This window comes from Pholis gunnellus (genome assembly GCF_910591455.1).
Source record: "Pholis gunnellus genome assembly, chromosome: 19".
Classification (NCBI taxonomy): Eukaryota; Metazoa; Chordata; class Actinopteri; order Perciformes; family Pholidae; genus Pholis; species Pholis gunnellus.
Window position 1 is genome coordinate 8,133,940 of NC_136546.1, and position 18,660 is coordinate 8,152,599.

General features: G+C 41.9%; 1 protein-coding gene across 2 annotated transcripts; it reads right to left on the bottom strand.

The window, feature by feature from the left end:
* Positions 1-6,627: 6,627 nt before the first annotated feature.
* hadhb (hydroxyacyl-CoA dehydrogenase trifunctional multienzyme complex subunit beta) lies at positions 6,628-12,776 on the bottom strand. 2 transcript variants are annotated; one of them, XM_079179949.1, is made up of 16 exons: positions 12,696-12,776; positions 11,376-11,448; positions 11,211-11,261; positions 10,868-10,964; positions 10,713-10,757; positions 10,454-10,553; positions 10,236-10,323; positions 9,766-9,953; positions 9,461-9,641; positions 8,904-9,025; positions 8,630-8,709; positions 8,486-8,533; positions 8,173-8,260; positions 7,908-7,982; positions 7,216-7,380; positions 6,628-7,059 (listed from the first exon to the last, which is right to left on the bottom strand). In XM_079179949.1, exons 2-16 carry the CDS (start codon positions 11,440-11,442, stop codon positions 7,024-7,026), a joined length of 1,431 nt encoding a protein of 476 aa, XP_079036075.1. In that variant the 5' UTR covers positions 11,443-11,448; positions 12,696-12,776; the 3' UTR covers positions 6,628-7,023. The 2 variants fall into 2 exon arrangements, with proteins under 2 accessions (XP_079036075.1, XP_079036076.1); XM_079179950.1 differs by lacking the exon at positions 12,696-12,776 and adding an exon at positions 12,313-12,378.
* Positions 12,777-18,660: the final 5,884 nt, after the last annotated feature.

Sequence of the window (18,660 nt, forward strand, 5' to 3'; positions counted from 1 at the left end):
TCTGCTTAATTATCTGAGTGAGAGTCTGTGTGTGTGTGTGTGTCTAGGTGTTTGTGTGTGTGTGAGAGAGAGAGAGAGAGAGAGAGAGAAAGAGACTGTGAGAAAGAGAGTTAGCTTATCAGCTTACTGGCCCACACACACACATACCGTTCATGCTGCTGCTGCTGCTGCTGCTGCTGCTGCTGTTGCTGCTATGCTAAACAGCAAGGCATCCTGGGAATTGCAGTGACAGCTCATTTTGGTTTTTTCGCAGTCTATGTATGAAAGCTGCTGAGAGACAACCCTTCCCTCCCCCCCCCTGCCTCCCCCTATTTCCCTCTCCCCTTCCAACACACACGCACACACACACACTCACCAACACACCAATACACACATTGACATACACACACACTCGCGCACACAAAACCCTCTCTCTTTCCCTGGTGCTCATGGGAACGGGTCCGGGGCCTGTCACTAACCCCCCCACCACCACCACCACCCTCCCCTCATTGCCGCGGTGACAGGGCTTGTTGACAAACGCCAGCAGTCATCAGGGCACCATGGGAAATCTTCTGCCACCATTTTGTCAGCAGAATGACAGAAGCTGTTAATGTCTCGCCTCTCGCCCTGACACGAGACGCCGGGGCTGACAGACTCTGACACGCGCCATACACACACACACACACACACACACACACAGACACACTCCTTGAGATACACACTGCTGTGTGCGCAGCCGCACACTAACACAAATGTCACGCTCGATACAGACACAAACACACATGTTCACGCACACTCACTCTCACACACACACACACACACACCATTCATGTCCACATTTTGTGCGCCCCATCCTTCACTCCCCCCCCCATCTCACTCAACTAAATCAGTCAGTGTGTGTGTGTGTGTGTGTGTGTGTGTTGTCTGACAACTAGATGTGTATGGATGTTTAGTGTGTATGACTCGGGAGTGTTAATGAGGATATGTGTATGAGTGTGTACGGCTCCTAATGAGTCGTACTCTAGTGTGTGTGCTTCTGTGCGTGCGTGTGTGTGTGTGTGTGTGTGTGTGTGTGTGTGTGTGAGAAGACAGTGTCTCAGCTCTCGTTATGTATGCGGCGTGTGTGTCTGATCAATAACATTTACAATCCCGACAGGAGCTAGAGCCTGGCGGACAACCCTAACTGACCGTTATGAGAACATGATGAACTCCGGACAGAGCGCGCACACACACGCGCACACACACACACACTCGGATATATACGGGCAGCTTCTCTGGACAGCCAATTACCGTTCCTCATAATCCACTTGCTCCACACACAGCCTCTGCCATCCACCTGTGTACAGTCGGTGTACAACCGACAGACGTCGAGATGTATTTGTGAGTGTGTGTGTGTGTGTATGTGTGTGTGAGGGGGGGGGGGGTGCTGAGGATGCCAAAGTTCCCTCCAGAATCCACAAAGATACACCGTCTTTAGCACGCAGGCCCCCGATCAGATCAACTCTGGTAGTTTACGACATCTCGCTGCACCGGCTGCAACTGTTGGGAACTGAAGTATCTGTTTAACGTCTCAGGATTTCATCGAGTCGTTCCTGCCGGGACGAAACACTGCAGAATCGGTTTAGGTTTGATGTTGAAGAAAAAGGTGTGTTTATGTTGCGCTTCAATGTGTGCATTAGGATTAGCTCGGGTGTTTCCAGAGGCGGGGAAGAAGCCCCGACAGCAAGGGAAGACGTGGCCAAATTGAGCACACAGAGAAATGTGACCTTGGAGCATAAGCACACCACATGTAAGTGTGCCAAGGCAAATGTCAAATAGCCTTGATGAAAAGAGTGGATCTCCAAACTCCTCTAAAGGTGTGAAGATGTCCACACAAGAGCACTGAACAGTTAGCATTATGGGGTAGAAGAACGTTTTGACAGCCATTTCTCACAATTTTTGGATGTTTTAAAGATTGATTTTCTTTTTACCGATTAACCCTAAAAAAAAAAGTATTTTGGTTGATTCTTTGTTGATTACCACCTAATATTTTATTGTTTCCTTAATCTGTGTAATATTACTGAGCCCAGTCAAGTGCATTATCCAACGCAGTCTATTATTTATTTAAAGCAGCACTCTGGATCTTGGTGCTTCACAACATTAAATATCATATTGGGCTGCAACTACTTTTAAATCTTGTATCGTCAAAGTTACTTGAGACTACATGCAAACCACCTGCCACTCACAAAATGTTGCAAAATCTTGATCATAATATTTTCTGGTATTTTGAAAACTGTCCCTACAGCTGGTTTAGTCATCTTCCTTTTGTTCTCGACATTGCACTTGATCTCTTCCTGCACATTGATTTATATAAAAACCTTTGACTCACTTTCTTGGGCTAACAGATATTGAACAGAACCAAATAGTTTTCTCAAAACTTCTATGTGCAGGCATATATTCGTGTCGAGCCTTGTGTTCGTGGTGCACAGAGCTTGAGGGCCGTTTGTTTGTGAGCCTACAGCCGCTATCGTCCTTTCTCGTCTACACAGTCTGGAGTTCTGACAAGTAGAATAATCAAACTGGTTTAATATTATCTGCGTACACGAACACACAGTGGAGCTCCGACACTTCTGCAGTATTAAAAGTTGCCCACACTCTTTCTCTCGCAAACGCTGGCAGAGCTCTGTCACTTGTACAGGCGATACCAAAAACGTTTCACATCACACACACACACGCACACACTAGTTCTGACACCCGTACAGTAAGTAGGCTGTGTGGAAACCTGTTAAGCACCACTCACTCTCTCTCTCTATAAAGCACATTTTCATTTGAGACAAAAGTGTGAGGATCGGTGGAGGAAGCTGAACACTACAGATGAAGCTTCATGCACACAGTCACACAGACAGAGTTCTGCCATTGGTCGCCTGCATGGTCAACGTTTTGGGTTATTTTCCTCAAATGTTCATGCTAATGGGAAGCATGTCCTGGAAGCAGGGGATAATTTAATGTGACCTAACTAAAGTAGAACTGGGCTAATTAATGTCAGCAAAAGTAAAGAAGCAGTATTACAACCAGGGACACCTCCGAGGAGACCCAGAGCCAGATAGAGGGCCCCGGAGCTGTTGTTGAGATGTAATCTAGATGTTGTCAGGAGGCCCAGAATGTACTTCCCCACAGTACTCCACAGTCATATTCAATGCATCTTACTGTAAAAGACACATTGTCCACATATAGGCTAAACTAAATTCACCAGCCTGTTTTCAGACCTTTGAATTGCTGCATATGTGCAAACATAATGATAATTAAGTCTGATTATAGGACAAAAAAAATCTGAACCTGCTATCGCTCCAGCAATGATTGACAGGACTTTAAAAGCACAGACAAAAAAAAAGAGCTGATTCTTGACAAACCTCCACTCAAGGTCCACTTACTGGAGCTTAATCTGTATCCGTCTGATGAAGATTTGGATCTGATGAACAAGCGGATCATGTAAAGCTATCTTCTTAAGCTGTTTGTACGTCAGTAACGTTTCTCAACACTGAGCAGGACATTTAAATATTCTTATTATTTATGATTACTTGAGAAGGATGCTAGGCCAAACAGTTCAGGGGCTGCATATGTATTATATCACCAGCAGTTGGCGTCAGTTGAACATTCTGTTGCTACTCGTAAGCGCTTCTGTCACAGCTCCATAACAGTCTGACTGACATTGATACGTCATTTGTGAAAGCTGTGTTAAGTAAATATTGACAGTAATCTTTATCGACTCCCTAAATGTTGTTGGAGCTTTTCTGTAGTTTCTCTTCTTGTTACAGCTGGTTTTATAGATGCTATTATAGCCTGCTATTTGTCTGAGTGCATATGTATTTCACTATTTATATCTTGTGGACCATGTGTGTATTTTTACTATATTGTGCTGTATGTTCTGTGGGGACTTAAAGGAATAGTTCGCCAGATTCCAGTAAGTTAGCCCACTGCTCCCAGCATAGAAATAGTTTGGCACATAACTCTTTATAACGTTTTTATTCTGTTCTTATTAAACAAACAAGAGACACAGTGTTGGTGAGCTTTAAATATGATGGTATGGATGGATCCTTTCACTTTATGCTATTCTGCTGTGGCAATAAAGAGGCATATTATGCTTATTTCCCAAAACGTCAAACTGTTGCTTAAATGTTGGCCTTTATCTGATGATAAACCCACATGAATGAGGGACACTGTTACTAATTTGACAGGTTGTAGGCCGTTAATTCATTCAATCAGTCATGGAATCTGTTGTTTTCATTCTAAAAGTATTTTTTTACAGTTTCATAATGTCTTCCACTAAAGACTTCAAATGTCATATACTGTCTTCAAGCTTTATTGGTGCACAGGCCCATAAGACATGACGTTTATACAGATTAGGCTTTTAACTCAGTAGAAGTGCAGCCATAATTATATTTCAAAAAGATATCTTTCTCGTGACTTGTTCTCTATAAATAGGAGGGGGGGGAGGGATCAAACCCTGAAGTCCCTTATAGCACAGTCTATTCATCACGGTGCATTAAAACTTGTTTAACATCACACACACGCGCGCGCGCGCAAGCACACTCAGTGAGCGCACGAGCAGGTCGAGGGAGCGCGAGTCAAGTGCAGCTTTCAGCAGGTGCCGCCCCGCGTGAGCCGGCTAGGACGAGATGAAAGACACCGCTGCACACCCGCCGACTCTCTCCCCGCTTCCCCGCGCGCTCGGTGAGGTAGATTTGTAGTGACAGCAGCGGGTGCATTCGCCAGTCATTCCCCATAAAAGGTTCCGTCTGATCAAAGCCCCGCTGAGGCTGGGAGAGGCAGGGAGGCGGCCCGCTATGTCGGCGTGTCGGTGTGTGTCTGCGTGTCTCCGGTGTCTCGCAGGGTTGAGGCGGTTTTGAAGCTTTAAAAACACACACACACAAAAAAAGCTCTCTGTCTCTCTCTCCCCGCTATTTACATTCGAGCTCCGTTTTGCCTTGGCAGTAAAACATTGGTTTTATTCCCCCCGCCTGTAGCCCGTGTGACAGCCTCGGCTGCATTAATCAACTCTTCCCGCTCGGAGTCAAGGATTTCTTAAACTGGAAGAATTAAATCTTTAAATACATTTTAAACGGAAGTGTCTGACTGAAGTTATGTTAACACCCCCCCCCCCAACCTGGTGTGTGTGTGTGTGTGTGTGTGAGAGAGAGAGAGCACATCCCCCGCTGAGCGCTGAGGGGTTCGTACACACCAAAGCAGAAAAGAGGCAATGTGTTGATATACATTTACGCATCCGCTGTCAATTACACAAACACTTTAGCGGGTGTAAAAGTTCGCCTTCCCCCCCCCCCCCCACAATATGAACACCAAATATCAAGAAGACACCACTGCAAGCTGGACTTTTAAGTAACTGTATTCCCAATTTTCTTTTTTTTTCATATTCACGCAGTTTTTAAATCACCAGGAAGCACGCACGAGCACGTCCCTCTTTACCCCCTCATTAACATCAGTCGTCCCGTCACAAGCAGACAGCATTATTCACCATCAATTAAGCGCGCGGGAATCCAAAGTCAGTCTACTGCTGACACATCTTGGTGAAGAGGCCGGGATGCAAATGCACAAGAAAAGATATTTTGGCAATGCAAATTTTTTAAAATCAGTTAAAAAGAGTAGACTGTATTACCCCCCAACCCACCCACCCACCACACACACTCCTTTCCCCAAATTCATTGTTGTTGTTATCTGAAGCACAAAGCTTTCCATACATTGATCTTTTCCCTTGCAATAGTCTCAGTCCCTGCTGAATTAAACATGGCCCATCAACATCACTTGAAGTTGTTGTCCGTGCATCAATCAGAGCAGAGTTTAAAGAAGTGTCGAGACAATGCAATAGTCTGTCTGCTCGCAGACACAGTGTGTTGTGCACCAACAACTCAGGCTTAGCTTGATTACTGGAAACTACATGTGAAGGCCCACAATCTAAGCATCTCCATTGGGGTAAGGTCTAAACCCGTCTATTAATGCAAACTCTTATTATTTACGAGAATACGTTAAAGCCCTGTTATTATCATGAGCACACAAACTTCTACCGCAGTTAAAACAGATTTGGTTATTTCACATGACAGATTTCTGTAGTTGTGTTTTTGTCTTTGCTCCTCTCACTGGTTTAATGTAGGCGGGGCTCATTTAGAAGGAAAATAAAAAAGTGATGACATTTGCAGGGTTGTTAACTAATATTGCCAAATATGATCAAACCATGTTTTTATGAGCTTCAAAGTATTATTTTTTTTCACATCAGAAGATTAGAAATGATTGTCTCGTGTAATCTGCCAATCATTTCCTGATGAGTTGTTTGGTCTATAAATTGCAAGTAAATAGTGAAAAATGCCCATCACAAAAACGTCATTCTCTCTCTCTCTCTCGTACATTATGTATGTTTGGGCAGATGTGTCAGCAGAAGTTTAAATGTAAATGTATTAAAATGGTCTGGTGCAACAGTCCAAAAACCCAAAGATATTAAGTTTACTCACAGATATACACTAGAAGAAAAAGCTTCATATATTCACATTTTAAAAGCTGGAGCCAGCGGTATTTGTGTTCCTAATAATCACAAAGCCCAGATGTGAATAAAAAAATTAACAGATTTTTACAAGAGGCAAGAAAGAACAACAGACCCAGAAATGAGCGTCAGTGTGGTTATCACCACACCCTTTAATTCCAACAGTTCGTAAGAAAAAAAAAAAAATATCACAGCGTATATAAACATTAGGATCACTGTAGCTCTTATGGGTGCTTAAACTTTGCTATGTTACATTCGACTCAGTGACAACTGACAATCATACGCAACTTTTTTCGACAACATTCTGCTATAATTTAACAGCCTCTCAGCAAAAGTTGAATTTACACAAGATTCCTAGAAAACACACTCGCATACTGTATCCAACTCTTCTCTGATGAAGGCAAAGTGGCGCTAGTATGTACACTCTGTTGTCTGGATGTTAGTGTGTGTGCGCGTGTGTGTGCGTGTGCGTGTGCGTGTGTGTGTGTGTGTGTGGCTTTCATGATGAACCTGGCGTTCTACTGCGGGTAGGCCTCGATCACCATGGCATGACCCTAGAAAAACACAAGAATACACGCTTGTCAGGAAAAACAAACAGAATTGGAAATATAATTTTGATCAATATCTGAGTTTCCCCAGATATAAATTGTTAAGATCTGAGTCGTGGTTCGTGTGGCTCTGCGGTCTCACACTCGTCACCCAGTGATTACCTGTCCTCCAGCGGCACAAGCCGCCAACAGTCCGTACTGTCCTCCCTCCTTCTGCAGCCGGTGAGCCACTGTGGTCACCAGCCTGCAGCCGGTGGCACCGAACGGATGACCCAAAGACAGAGAGCCTCCCCACAGGTTGAACTTCTCCATGGGAGGAGCTCCCACCTACACACACACACACACACACACACACACACACACACACACACAAATGCAAAAGACACGTGGTTAGGACTGATATTTACACGAGCATTAAAAACATAAAACGTTTCACATAAAAGAGACGACAGCCTTAAAACACGGAGGTGTCCGCTGCTAAAACTACTAGTTTTTGGAGCGTTCGATATGTTTGAAAGACAGATTGTCTTCTAGGAAAAAGAAATAATTTATAAATTGAGACTGGTTCAATTAACTTATTAGTTATAGTAACAATCTAACATACATCGTCAGCTGTCTTTTGTTCTTTTTGTGTTAATAGGTGTGAAATCAAACAAAACTACCAAACCAATGTAAAAAAAAAATTGCATATTACTTAGTTTTTTGTATTACATGACAACCATATCAAAATAGGATTATAATAGAAAAAAGGACCAAATACTGATAAAAATGTCATCATAGGACTACCATGGCCAAAATGTTCTCTGTACATAACGTCCATTTGTATGTGACACACGACCAGCAGCTATCTTTACCTTCGACTTCTTGCCCAAGTACGTCTGTCCAAACCAATCAGAGTCCATGGCCTTCAGATTTGCCATTATCTGGCCCTGGAAAACACACAAATACATCCACAGCTTTACCATAGATAATATACACATCGATATATACTGATCCAAAAGTGCAAAGGTATGAAGTAGACCACTCAAATGGTGCTCCAACATTGACGCTCTTGAATATCAGAAATTGAGAGATTGTAGTCCCCCCCCCCCCCCCCCCCTCCAAAATCAGTTAACTTACTGCGAACGCCTCGTGGAACTCGAAGACGTCAATGTCGCTCATGGTCAAGCCGGCCCGGTCCAGGACCTTTGGTGTACCGTACGTTGGCCTGCAAGAGTTAAACAGTCACACTGATGGTCTCCAAAACAGCAATCCACTTTAAAATTAAACTTGTCTTTTACCAACAGACACAAACGTAAAGTAGGTTAAAACACACACACAAGGTTAGCTGTCACAAACGGTAGGAGAATCCTTTGTTTAGCAAATGTTAAAAGCTAAAATAACTTCAGTGAGTCGACATCTCTACTCAATTGTACGACACTGAGGGACTCACCCCAGAAGCAGCTGGTCTTTGGGGTCCTGGGACACGTAGACAAAGTCTCTGCCAGGATGCAAACACAATATGATCAGCACATCTGAAAAGAGCATCGTCGGAGAAATTGAGGCTACGCTAACAAAACAGAGAGGGTGCAGATACCTGAGGTACGCTTTCGGCTTGTAACCCATAGCCAAAGCCTTCTCTTCAGACATCACAAGCACAGCAGACGCCCCGTCAGTCTGAGGACACAAGCAGCTCAGTTAATGTGAGGGCAGCTTATGAGTCGTGACGACGCTCACACTTGTAAGGGAATCATGGGAGATAAGGGAATCATGGGAGATAAATAATCATATCTATGCTGAGAGTGTCATTGTGCAGAGCGTGCTGGACTGTGTGTGTGTGTGTGTGTGTGTGTGTGTGTGTGTGTGTATACCAGGAAGGAGGAGTTGGCGGCGGTGACTGTGCCGTGAGGTTTGATGAAGGCGGCCTTTAGTTTGCCCATTTGCTCCATGGTGGATGGGCGGATACCGTTGTCCTTTGAAACAATATCACGACCTGGTGAAGACAAAAGTACACAGTCATCATGTAAATCATGAAAATAAAAATAAAAACACACAATGCTTTATAATTGAACCGTATGTTGAATTTGTTTAAAATCTAAAGTAAAGAAACTTTATATAGTTATAAAACAATTAAGCTACTCGTCCTGTATTGGGTGCACTGTACTGTAGCTGCTGGTGCTAACTTGACAACATCATATTTACCAGATATGTCTGACTGGATTACCAACGTTCTGCATTGGATATACGTGATCCAGATAAATGGAAAACATGGCCGCAGTACATCTCTTACACAACCTCACTTTGTGCCGTAATAATGTATTCTTTCTGTACATATGAACGCAAGATTCAAGTCTGTTACAAGTTAATGAATTACAAGAATACGACCTACTACATTTAAGTACACAACCATCTATAAAAATGTGCTTACCTGGCACTTTAAAGGAGATGACATCCTGCAGCAGGCCGGCGTCCTGGGCCTTTTTGGCCAGACTGTGTGATCGCACAGCGAACTCATCCTGCTCCACTCTGGTGACCCCAAAGGCAGCAGCCAGACGATCGGCACTGTGGCCCATCGTTTCAGCCGTGGAGAACTCCGCCACAGCAGGAAGCTACACACACACACACACACACACACACACACACACACACACACACACAATGAAATGTTACAGGAGGAAATACTACAGTGTATGTCAAAATGAAAGAGGTGCTAGATTTGAAGTGAATACATACCTCTGGGGCGAGATGCGCCATCCGGATGCTGCCAATCAGACTCAGCCTCTGTCCGAGGGTCTTCGCCCTGTTGAGGGACAGCATGGTCTTCCTCATCTTGCGGCTATGACGGATGGGGACATCAGACATGAACTCCACCCCTCCTGCAACGACGGAGTCACACTGGCCTGCAGCAATCAGACCAACAGCTGGAGAGAAGGAGGGCGGAGAGAGACAAACAAAGTCAAACAAAGTAAAAAGTAAAAAGGTGTACATCCTTGTTTTTGTCCCTAGCGTTCTTAATGTTTGTGCCTTACTGTAATCACAAGAACAAACATCTGATCTCAGCCTCAAGCTCTGATACTGCTTTTAATGATTCCTCATCTTCAACATGCCCAGATGTTATGGCATGTTTTGTTATCAATGTTGACATTTATTTTATTTTGTTACTTTTATATGTTATGGTGTAGACATTTCTTTCGCTGAGCTACCTGAGGTCATTGCCTGGTTGGAGGAGATGCAGGCCATGGTGACGGTGTGAGCTGGGATCTTGTCAGAGAAGCCTGCACCCAGTGCTGCCTGAAAAAGAAAAGAAATTGAAGAAGATGCACAACAGGACAGCCACTCAAAAATGCTCCTTTGCTTAATATTATGTAGTACATAAAACACATGCAAGGCACGTGAAGCTGCGGATGCTCTGTGATAATACCTCTCTTGCCACGTTGCTGGTTTTGACCTCCTGGATGACTGTTCCATAGATGATGTAGTCTACAGCGTCTTTGGGTAATCCCGTCCTCTGCAGCAGACCCCTGGGAAAATCAAAATGGAAAATGTTTAAACCACAGTAGCACTAAAAAATAGAGATTCTGAGAATTTGAGAAACAGGCTTGCAACAAGACAGAATGAAGGTAGGAAAAACAAATGATGGCACCATTCATATAAATAACACAACATAAGGACACACTTACTGCAGAGCTGCTCTCGCCAAGTCATGGGGCATGAGGTCGGCATATCTGTAAACAGAAACCAGACAGGTTTTTACCCTCATGCGGAGATAAAAAATGTAAAAAGTCATTACACTACAGGTTTTCCTTCTTCGTGAAGTTATGGTGAACAGACGTACGTGGTCCCAGACAGCAGGAAAGGGGTTCGAACTCCTTCCACCAGAACTATGTTCTTCACACCAGGCCGAGCCAGCGTCTTCTTGCTCTTTGTCTGAACTGAAAGGAAAGTAAGAGAGTAACAGACAGTTAGACTCTGATAGATATGAGCGGACCTGAGGAATCAATCGGAGTACCATCTCAAGATCTTTTTGTTTTAGATTCCTCCTAGAGAGGATAGCTTTAGGTTCTGTAAATGGAGGCTTTACAATGTTCAGCTCATTATTGAAACAGTGTGATGTCCACAAGACTATAACCTGGATTAGCATGTGAATGTACATGATATCATCAAGAGTAATGACTTACCCTGAGCGTGAAGCTGGGCCGTCGTGCTGAGAGAGCGTGCCCCTGAGACACCTACACAGGAAAACATTCATTATCCTCAATATCATTTAAAATACTTCACCAAACAGACCGACGTACACTGGAATATGTTAATCTGTGAAACAAACAAATTTATACAATACGTACCCAACCGTACCGCCCAGGAAGGGCTGACAGAGGAGCTCCGCATTGTGTTCAGCAACATGGAAGCCATTATGTTCTGCGGGGGGAAAAAAAACAGTAATTGTTAGTAAAAAGTCTTAAACAGGATGCTGATAAACAAAATAAAAAGTGCATGGCACTGCATAACATTCATAACTTTTAGTTTTATTGTAATATTGTTTTACTCAGGCAGAAAAAAAATCTGATTCCTATTTAAACTAGACCTCAAACTACCAGCTAATGCAATAATTACAACATGTAGAACACATTCATATCAATGAGGGTAGGCTGAATATCGGAGACACCTTTCTAACATTAAAACTAACAAAAATGTTTGGAAATGCAAATTAAGTGGTGGAATGTAACTATGTACATTTACTCAAGTACTGTAGGCTACTTAAGTATTTCCATTCTATGCTACTATATACTTCTACTCCACTATATTTTGAAATTAAATATTTGTTACCACACTACATGTATTTGGCTTTTATAGTTAATTTGTACATAAATAAAAAAACACAGTATGATATGCTTTATGCTGTATGATATGATGCAGTACTATACTACCAATCTACACAGTAGAAGCAAATAAAGTTGGCTCCACTTTGAAAAACTGTGGACTCAGTACATCTATCTGATAATACTTCTGTACTTTTACTTAACATTCTCAGAACCTTTATTTTTATTTGAATAGTCTTGGACTATATTCTTCCACCACTGAACTTATAACAGTTAACTATAAACTGTTAACGGTTTAAGAGGCTCTTCTCTGTTCCGCAGTTACCGTTGACCCATATTAAATATCAATAGGGGTTTCAATGTTATACAGATTCAGACTTAAAAGAAGAGCTCTAAGAGTTAGAGTATATATAATTTACATTGAAAATGTGTCTTGTTGTATACGTGCGACAATGTGACATACACCAGTTGACGGTCACCCAGCCCAGCACTCCTACTCTGGCAGTGAACCTTCACCTAGATTCCTCTTCTAGTGAATGACAGAGACATACATGCAGGATCACGGGAGTCAAACAGGATCAGAGCTGTCTGCTGTCGATTAAGTATTTGAAGTGACGTTTACATCAAAATAAAACACATTACTGACACGATCTAATGAGTGAAACGATGAAGCTGGAAGCAAAATCCAAGCTAGTAAAGCTACTTGTTAGCCTAACGTTAACGTTTTCATTCAGTCGTGATCTTTTCCGCTATGCTTGAGGTGAATAAACGCATTAGCTGAGTTCATACCATGTCTTTTCTCTTCCTAATTGTAATATCAATAGTGATAGCTATATTAAAGCTTACCTGTATTTGAGATATGTCTTTGACGACACCAGTTCTCTGTCAAACGATGGGACAGCCTCAACAGCGCCGGACTACGTTTTCAAGGACCCACCAGTGTGTTAGCAGACCAAGATATTGCCTGAAGTAAAAACCACTATCAACAAACGAATAGTTACATACCTACTTGTGTTTAAGAGCTCTATTGATTGTACAATATAATACCATCATAATGATTAATTCAGCTTTTATGAAATGAAAGATAGCAATTTGAGTACGAACAACAACATTTTATACTACGGCAATATTTCAGCACGTTTTGAGGTCCTTATTCCGTTACCGACACTCAGCGCTTGATACTCATGACTCGTAATCCATTTAATTAATTCAGATGTCAACAGGTGAGAAAGAGGACTTCATTAGCATGTAACGGTCAGTGGAGGAAGAATTGCTCAGATATTTTACTGTAGCATTACTACAGACTCTTTCATGCTTTCAAATGCTTACTTAAGTGAACGTACAAAAGTATTAGCATACAATATACTTAAAATATAACTTATCGTTGTGCAGAATTACCTATTTTAGAATATTGTGTATTATTGTTATTCATTTTATTGATGTATAAATATATAACGTTACATCACTTTATTGTTGCAGCTGGTAAAGGTGGAGCTTATTTGAATATTACTTTACGTAACTAATACATATATCATAATATAAATTTGGAAAGTAACTAGCAACCAAAGCTATCAAATACTAATATAGTAAAATGTGCAATATTCGCAATAAGTGGTCTACAAACTTCTATTGTGCTGATGTTTACTAGTTTTTTATTATAGTTTGTTTTAACTATGTTTTAACTATGTACTGGCTCTGTGGCACTCTGAGATTCTCTGAATGAAAAGTGTGTTACAAATAAAATGCATTATTATTATTATTAAAAGTATAAAATGGAAAAAACACAAGTAAAGTACAAGTACCTCAACATTGTATAGAATACTTGGTTACATTCCACCACATTTGCTTAAACAATTAGTTAATTCATTAGTCAACAACAATTTACATAATCGATTAATCGTTGAAGTCAACTGTCAAGCAAAAATGTCATTCTCTGTTTCCAGTTTGTCAAATATGAGTATTTGCTGTTTTTGTCTGTTTTATATCATTATAAATGAAGTGTCCATTGTCCAAGACCATTGGTCATTCTTGCTTCTTCCGTATCTGAGGGCATTCAGGGTCCTCTGTCTCTCTCTCTGTTTCTTAGGTCTCCATCATTGGCAGGTAACTAGGAGCTTGATAGTGATTGGTCGATCTAAATATGCACCGTTTTTACAGGACATTTTAGTAAAAGTTAAGTTTGTGTGGTCTTCCTCTAATGTGAAAGGCTTTAAGATGTTTAGGGAGGTGAGTTATACTGCCATCTCAAACTTGTAGTAATCTTCCCTTCTCTAACATCTTTAGTCAAATTGAGCTCAGTTTAGCCTGTGTTTGCATCGTCAGCATGATTAAACAACTGACTTAGTTATGTTTACATGCAGGGTTAATGGTATAATGTTAATCCAGCAGAAATTAACATAATACAATACCGGTAGCCCTCCGCCTGACGGCCTCTCATCTTTTTTACTCTCCATCAAGCTCGAACACGTGTCAGCTACGAGCTCAGGGATAGTTGTGGCAGTTGTGCGACTCAACGATCCAAAAGCCAAGATGTGTCTGTGTGTGTGTCTATCTGTGTGGGTGTGTTTATGGAAGAGAGAAAGAGACAGTACGTACATGTCAGAGAGAGAGAGAGAGAGAGATTATTTTTGTGACAGTCTTGACTTCCTGTCTCAGTCTCTCCCTGACAGGTGTGACATGATTAATCAGAGCGCGTGCATTTGTGTGTGTGTGTGTGTTCGTGTGTACGCAGGTGAACAAACTGTTGTGCCGCATGCAGTCAGAGCTGGCGGAGGTGATGGGGGAGATCTGGTCCAACGGTGCTGTGAAGAAGTGCCGTCTTAATCTCCAGCTTCATCCCCTGGGTAGATATCAAGCAGGATTATTAGGGCTTCAACAAGAATTTCCAAATGTTGCAGGTGGTCACTGTTCCACTTGTCTGTGTTGTATTACCTATTTGTTTAGCTTCAGCTCTTGTCTTTCTGTTTACCTTAAGTGTCTGTACGTTATTGTATGTCTTTATTGTATTTCTATGCTAGAGGCACACCGCTGTGCTTTTAATTGGGGTCCTAGAATAAACAATAAACCCCTTCACTTGTATGTTTTTTGAACCAGAGGAAAGACATTTATTATGGTGCATTGTCACACTTCCAACTTGCTTAACTGCAAGCAAACTGGGCCTTAAAGAAAAGTAAAAAAGTGATTAGATTCACTTCATAGAAATTCAACAATACATTTAAATAAATTAAATACGTGTAGCTGAGTAATAAAGCGCTCTTGAATACTATAACAGCAGTGAGGAGGTCACACGTGTCTCTCAGAAAGTTCAGAAGAAGATCGAGAAGTCTCCCATCCTAAATGCTGCTGCCATCCATGGCTCCTGCCTGGGTGGAGGCTTTGACGTACAACCGTGTGTGTGACCTGGCGAACCAGCTTAGTTGGGAAAAATGCTTCTTATGTGGACTAAGATTTGACCACGTACCAAATCACCACATATAGCAAAGAAATGATCCCAGGGACACCGGAGGTCAAGCTGGGACATCAGCTCACAATATCTCGCTTGTTGCACTTGTGTGTGGAGTGTTGGACATGATGCTGACAGGAACATCCGGGCAGATAAAACCAAGAAGATGGGTCTAGTGCACCAGCTTGTGGACCCTCTGGGTATCTTCTGCACGTGGCATTTTTCTCCATCGCTGTACTACACTGCTGTAATCTTCTGCGATGTGCTGCTCCAGGCGAGGGTGAAAGAGATTTAAACTCTGTGTTTGTTTACTCCAGGTCCTGGTATACCGAAGTCTGCGGAGGAGAGGACTGATGAATACCTCGAGGAAGTTCAAATCATATGTTTGAAGGTAATATTCCACAGCTTTTATCAAAACACATTTGATACCCCGAGAACAGATACACAGGAAACGCTAAAGCAAGAGTGAATACTGGAGAGCTTAAATTAATCTTTAATAACACAAACAGCCCCGAGACCCAGTGGTGAGAATTAAGTACATGTACTCAAGTACTGTATATAGACATCTGAAACTTGACAACCTGTCCATTTAACATCAAAACAATCCACTGAGAGGTTTATGAATCTGAAAGGGAAACTGACTCATTGACAGCCATCATTATAAATAGCTATCACTATGTGCAAAATGTAATAAAATAATTTAAAAAAGAGACGAAACTGTGGAGCCAAGTCCTCTGAATTGAGGTAATGGTGGCTTGTACCAGACACACGATATCTAATAAATTCACATTTATGTCTTTTTTTGGTTCACCTCTACTGCTCATTTTAAATATCTTCACCTGGCATTGTGTGATTACCTTTCCCTACCCTGATCAGCTTCACTTGTTCCCAATCACCCCTCCCCCTCCCTATAGAGTATTTATTCTATGTGCTCCTCGTTGTCTGTGCCAGTTGTCTCAGTCTCTCAGTGTCTTAACGGTCCAGCAATTTGACCTTGGTTGACTGGTTTTTGATTCAGACTGCGTTTTTCTTCACCCCTGTTATATATTGAGAGTTCAGTGGCCGTGGACCTGTCTGTCCTTTGTAATTTGTCCTTCATGTCTGCTGACAGTGTTGTGGCTGCTGTACTACGCACGGCTAAATTGCTTGTCGCACTGCCCATGTCTCTGATAGCAAACTGATCTTGGACACTGTTCTATTTGATCATTTTCTTTCAATGCAATAACCGTGGTACTGTATCCGGCCTTATCTGCAATAAACCTCACAACCTCCTGTCTGCGTGTTGTTATGAGTCAACCGGCAGGGAAAACAAAAGAGCATAACCTGAGTTCCAGAGGTCATTACGTTTCTATTTATTTTGCGTTCTCTTTTTTTAATTTCTTCATTGCTCTTCTCACAGCGGCCTTGCATGATCTCAGAGAGTACATACATTTCACGGTGGAGTCGTCCAAGGAGGAGTAGAGTGTGTGTGTGGAGGAGTAGGAGAATCTTGGCATCGGGAGCAGCCTTTGACGTGGCTGCAGTCTATCAAATTTATTATGGAATTTAAAGAGGATTAGTATTTCTTTCTTTCAGACATTATGACACAACAGCAGCTGGCAACAAGAGAATCACAAGAACGAATAAACAAGTTTACTTTGACATTCACACCAACATAAATTGCATTTTCGGTTATCTGGCTAACTTGGATGATCTTGCTTCTTGACGTAACGCTCACTGTGGCTGAAGCTGCAGTCATAGCACATTACTGTCATCAGTGCCAGCGCGAAGAAGTAGTTCGCTGGATTTATGTGTAGTATTCAGAGAGCAGGCCAATTTAATTTGGATAGCTGAAGGGAAAACTTTTATTCCAGTAACTGCTGAACAACATTTCTTAGTAGCTCTGGCATTTGTGTTGCTGTCAAAGTATAGAAATGAAAGTTGTGTCTGTATATTCAGCCACAATAGATTAAATCTATAAGACAAATAAGACATGTTCTCATTTTGTATCTATTTCAATTACTTGTGGTAGGATTTGGAGGTATTTATATAACGTAGCGGAATGATAAATGTATAGGGCTGCAACTAAAAATGATTTTCATTATCGACTTATCTGCCAAATTCTTTTTGGATTAATCATTTAATCCTTGAAATTTGAAAAAGACCTGTCGAAATTGACCCTTGACTACATTTAGAAAGGGAACTTCAAAAGGCAGATCTTCCTTTTTATTTATGATTGATTTATTATTAACAGCTGTTTTAATATCTGATGCAACATAATCCTTCTAGAGTAACGGTGTCGGCTCTGATGGGGCTTTGTGCCTTTCCTCCTGTTTCTTGTGCTTGACTTTCAAGCAGCCATCAGTATGTGGTTTTTTTTCTCGTGGTGTGCAATAAAGACGTGAACAAATGGCTGCGTGGACATAATACTTAGTGGAATTTCATTTTATTATTATTCAAGGCTAAATCAAGCATATCTGAACAAGTGATCTGAGGTACATTTTGAGAACTCTATTTCTGAGCAACACATCTGTATATCTGACTACAGACAGGAGGACATCTCGTGTTACCCTAACAGGGAATGTTAATAGAAAATATCACTGTCCCAAAGTACAAAATGGCCTTCATACAGAATAGTGTAAGATATTGTTGAGTGAATCAATGATCAGTACCAGAAACATACTTACTTTATTGGGTGCCCCAGATTTTCTCTTTTTTTTTCATTCAGCTTTAAACAACTAGCTCTTTCTTATATCCTAAGAATTGTTATTTATGCCAATTACAGGCCACTGATGCTCAATGCACATGAAGAAGACTATGCAAGAGACTCAGGGAACAGGTTCAGTGTTACATCTGAGTGGTTACATGTCCTACTGGTCAACAATAGAGGCTGTAAATCCCAATAAACCCCTCTATACTTTATGTGGAATGAAGGCATGTTTCCTCCTCGTATCAGATTGTATGTGGGATCACAGCATGAAGGCCACACAAACCCACGTAGTGCTTAAGTTAAAACCGATAGCTGTCTCGAAGCATGACGATGTATTGTGGTTGATTATCTGCCCCGAATACGAATTGAAACGGCGCACTTTCATCATGTAGCTCCCCGTCGTCGTAGCCATTTGTTAGTAAACTAGTCCCAGTCTGTGATTCAGACTGGGAATATGGAGTCAGTCTGTCAGAGACTGACGAGAGCCAGTCAAGTGTCAGTTCTATCATTTGACCACAGGGTGGCACGGTTTCCTTCAGCAAAGTCTCAGCTTCAGTCAGTGGGGCTCAGCAGCCGGTTGGTCACAGTGGAAGGCACATTCAGCATGGCTCAGGAGCCAACAGGCACATTATCAGGACAGTACGTGTGTATGTGTGTAGGTGTGTGTGTGTGTGTGTGTG

Coding starts and splice junctions, on each gene's coding strand:
- hadhb (XM_079179949.1), bottom strand. CDS start 11,442: ATGGCTTCCATGTTGCTGAACACAATGCGGAGCTCCTCTGTCAGCCCT. Junction 8,710..8,903: donor CCGCCAACTCCTCCTTCCTG/GTATACACACAC, acceptor TTGTGTCCTCAG/ACTGACGGGGCGTCTGCTGT. Junction 7,060..7,215: donor CTTGTGCCGCTGGAGGACAG/GTAATCACTGGG, acceptor GTGTTTTTCTAG/GGTCATGCCATGGTGATCGA.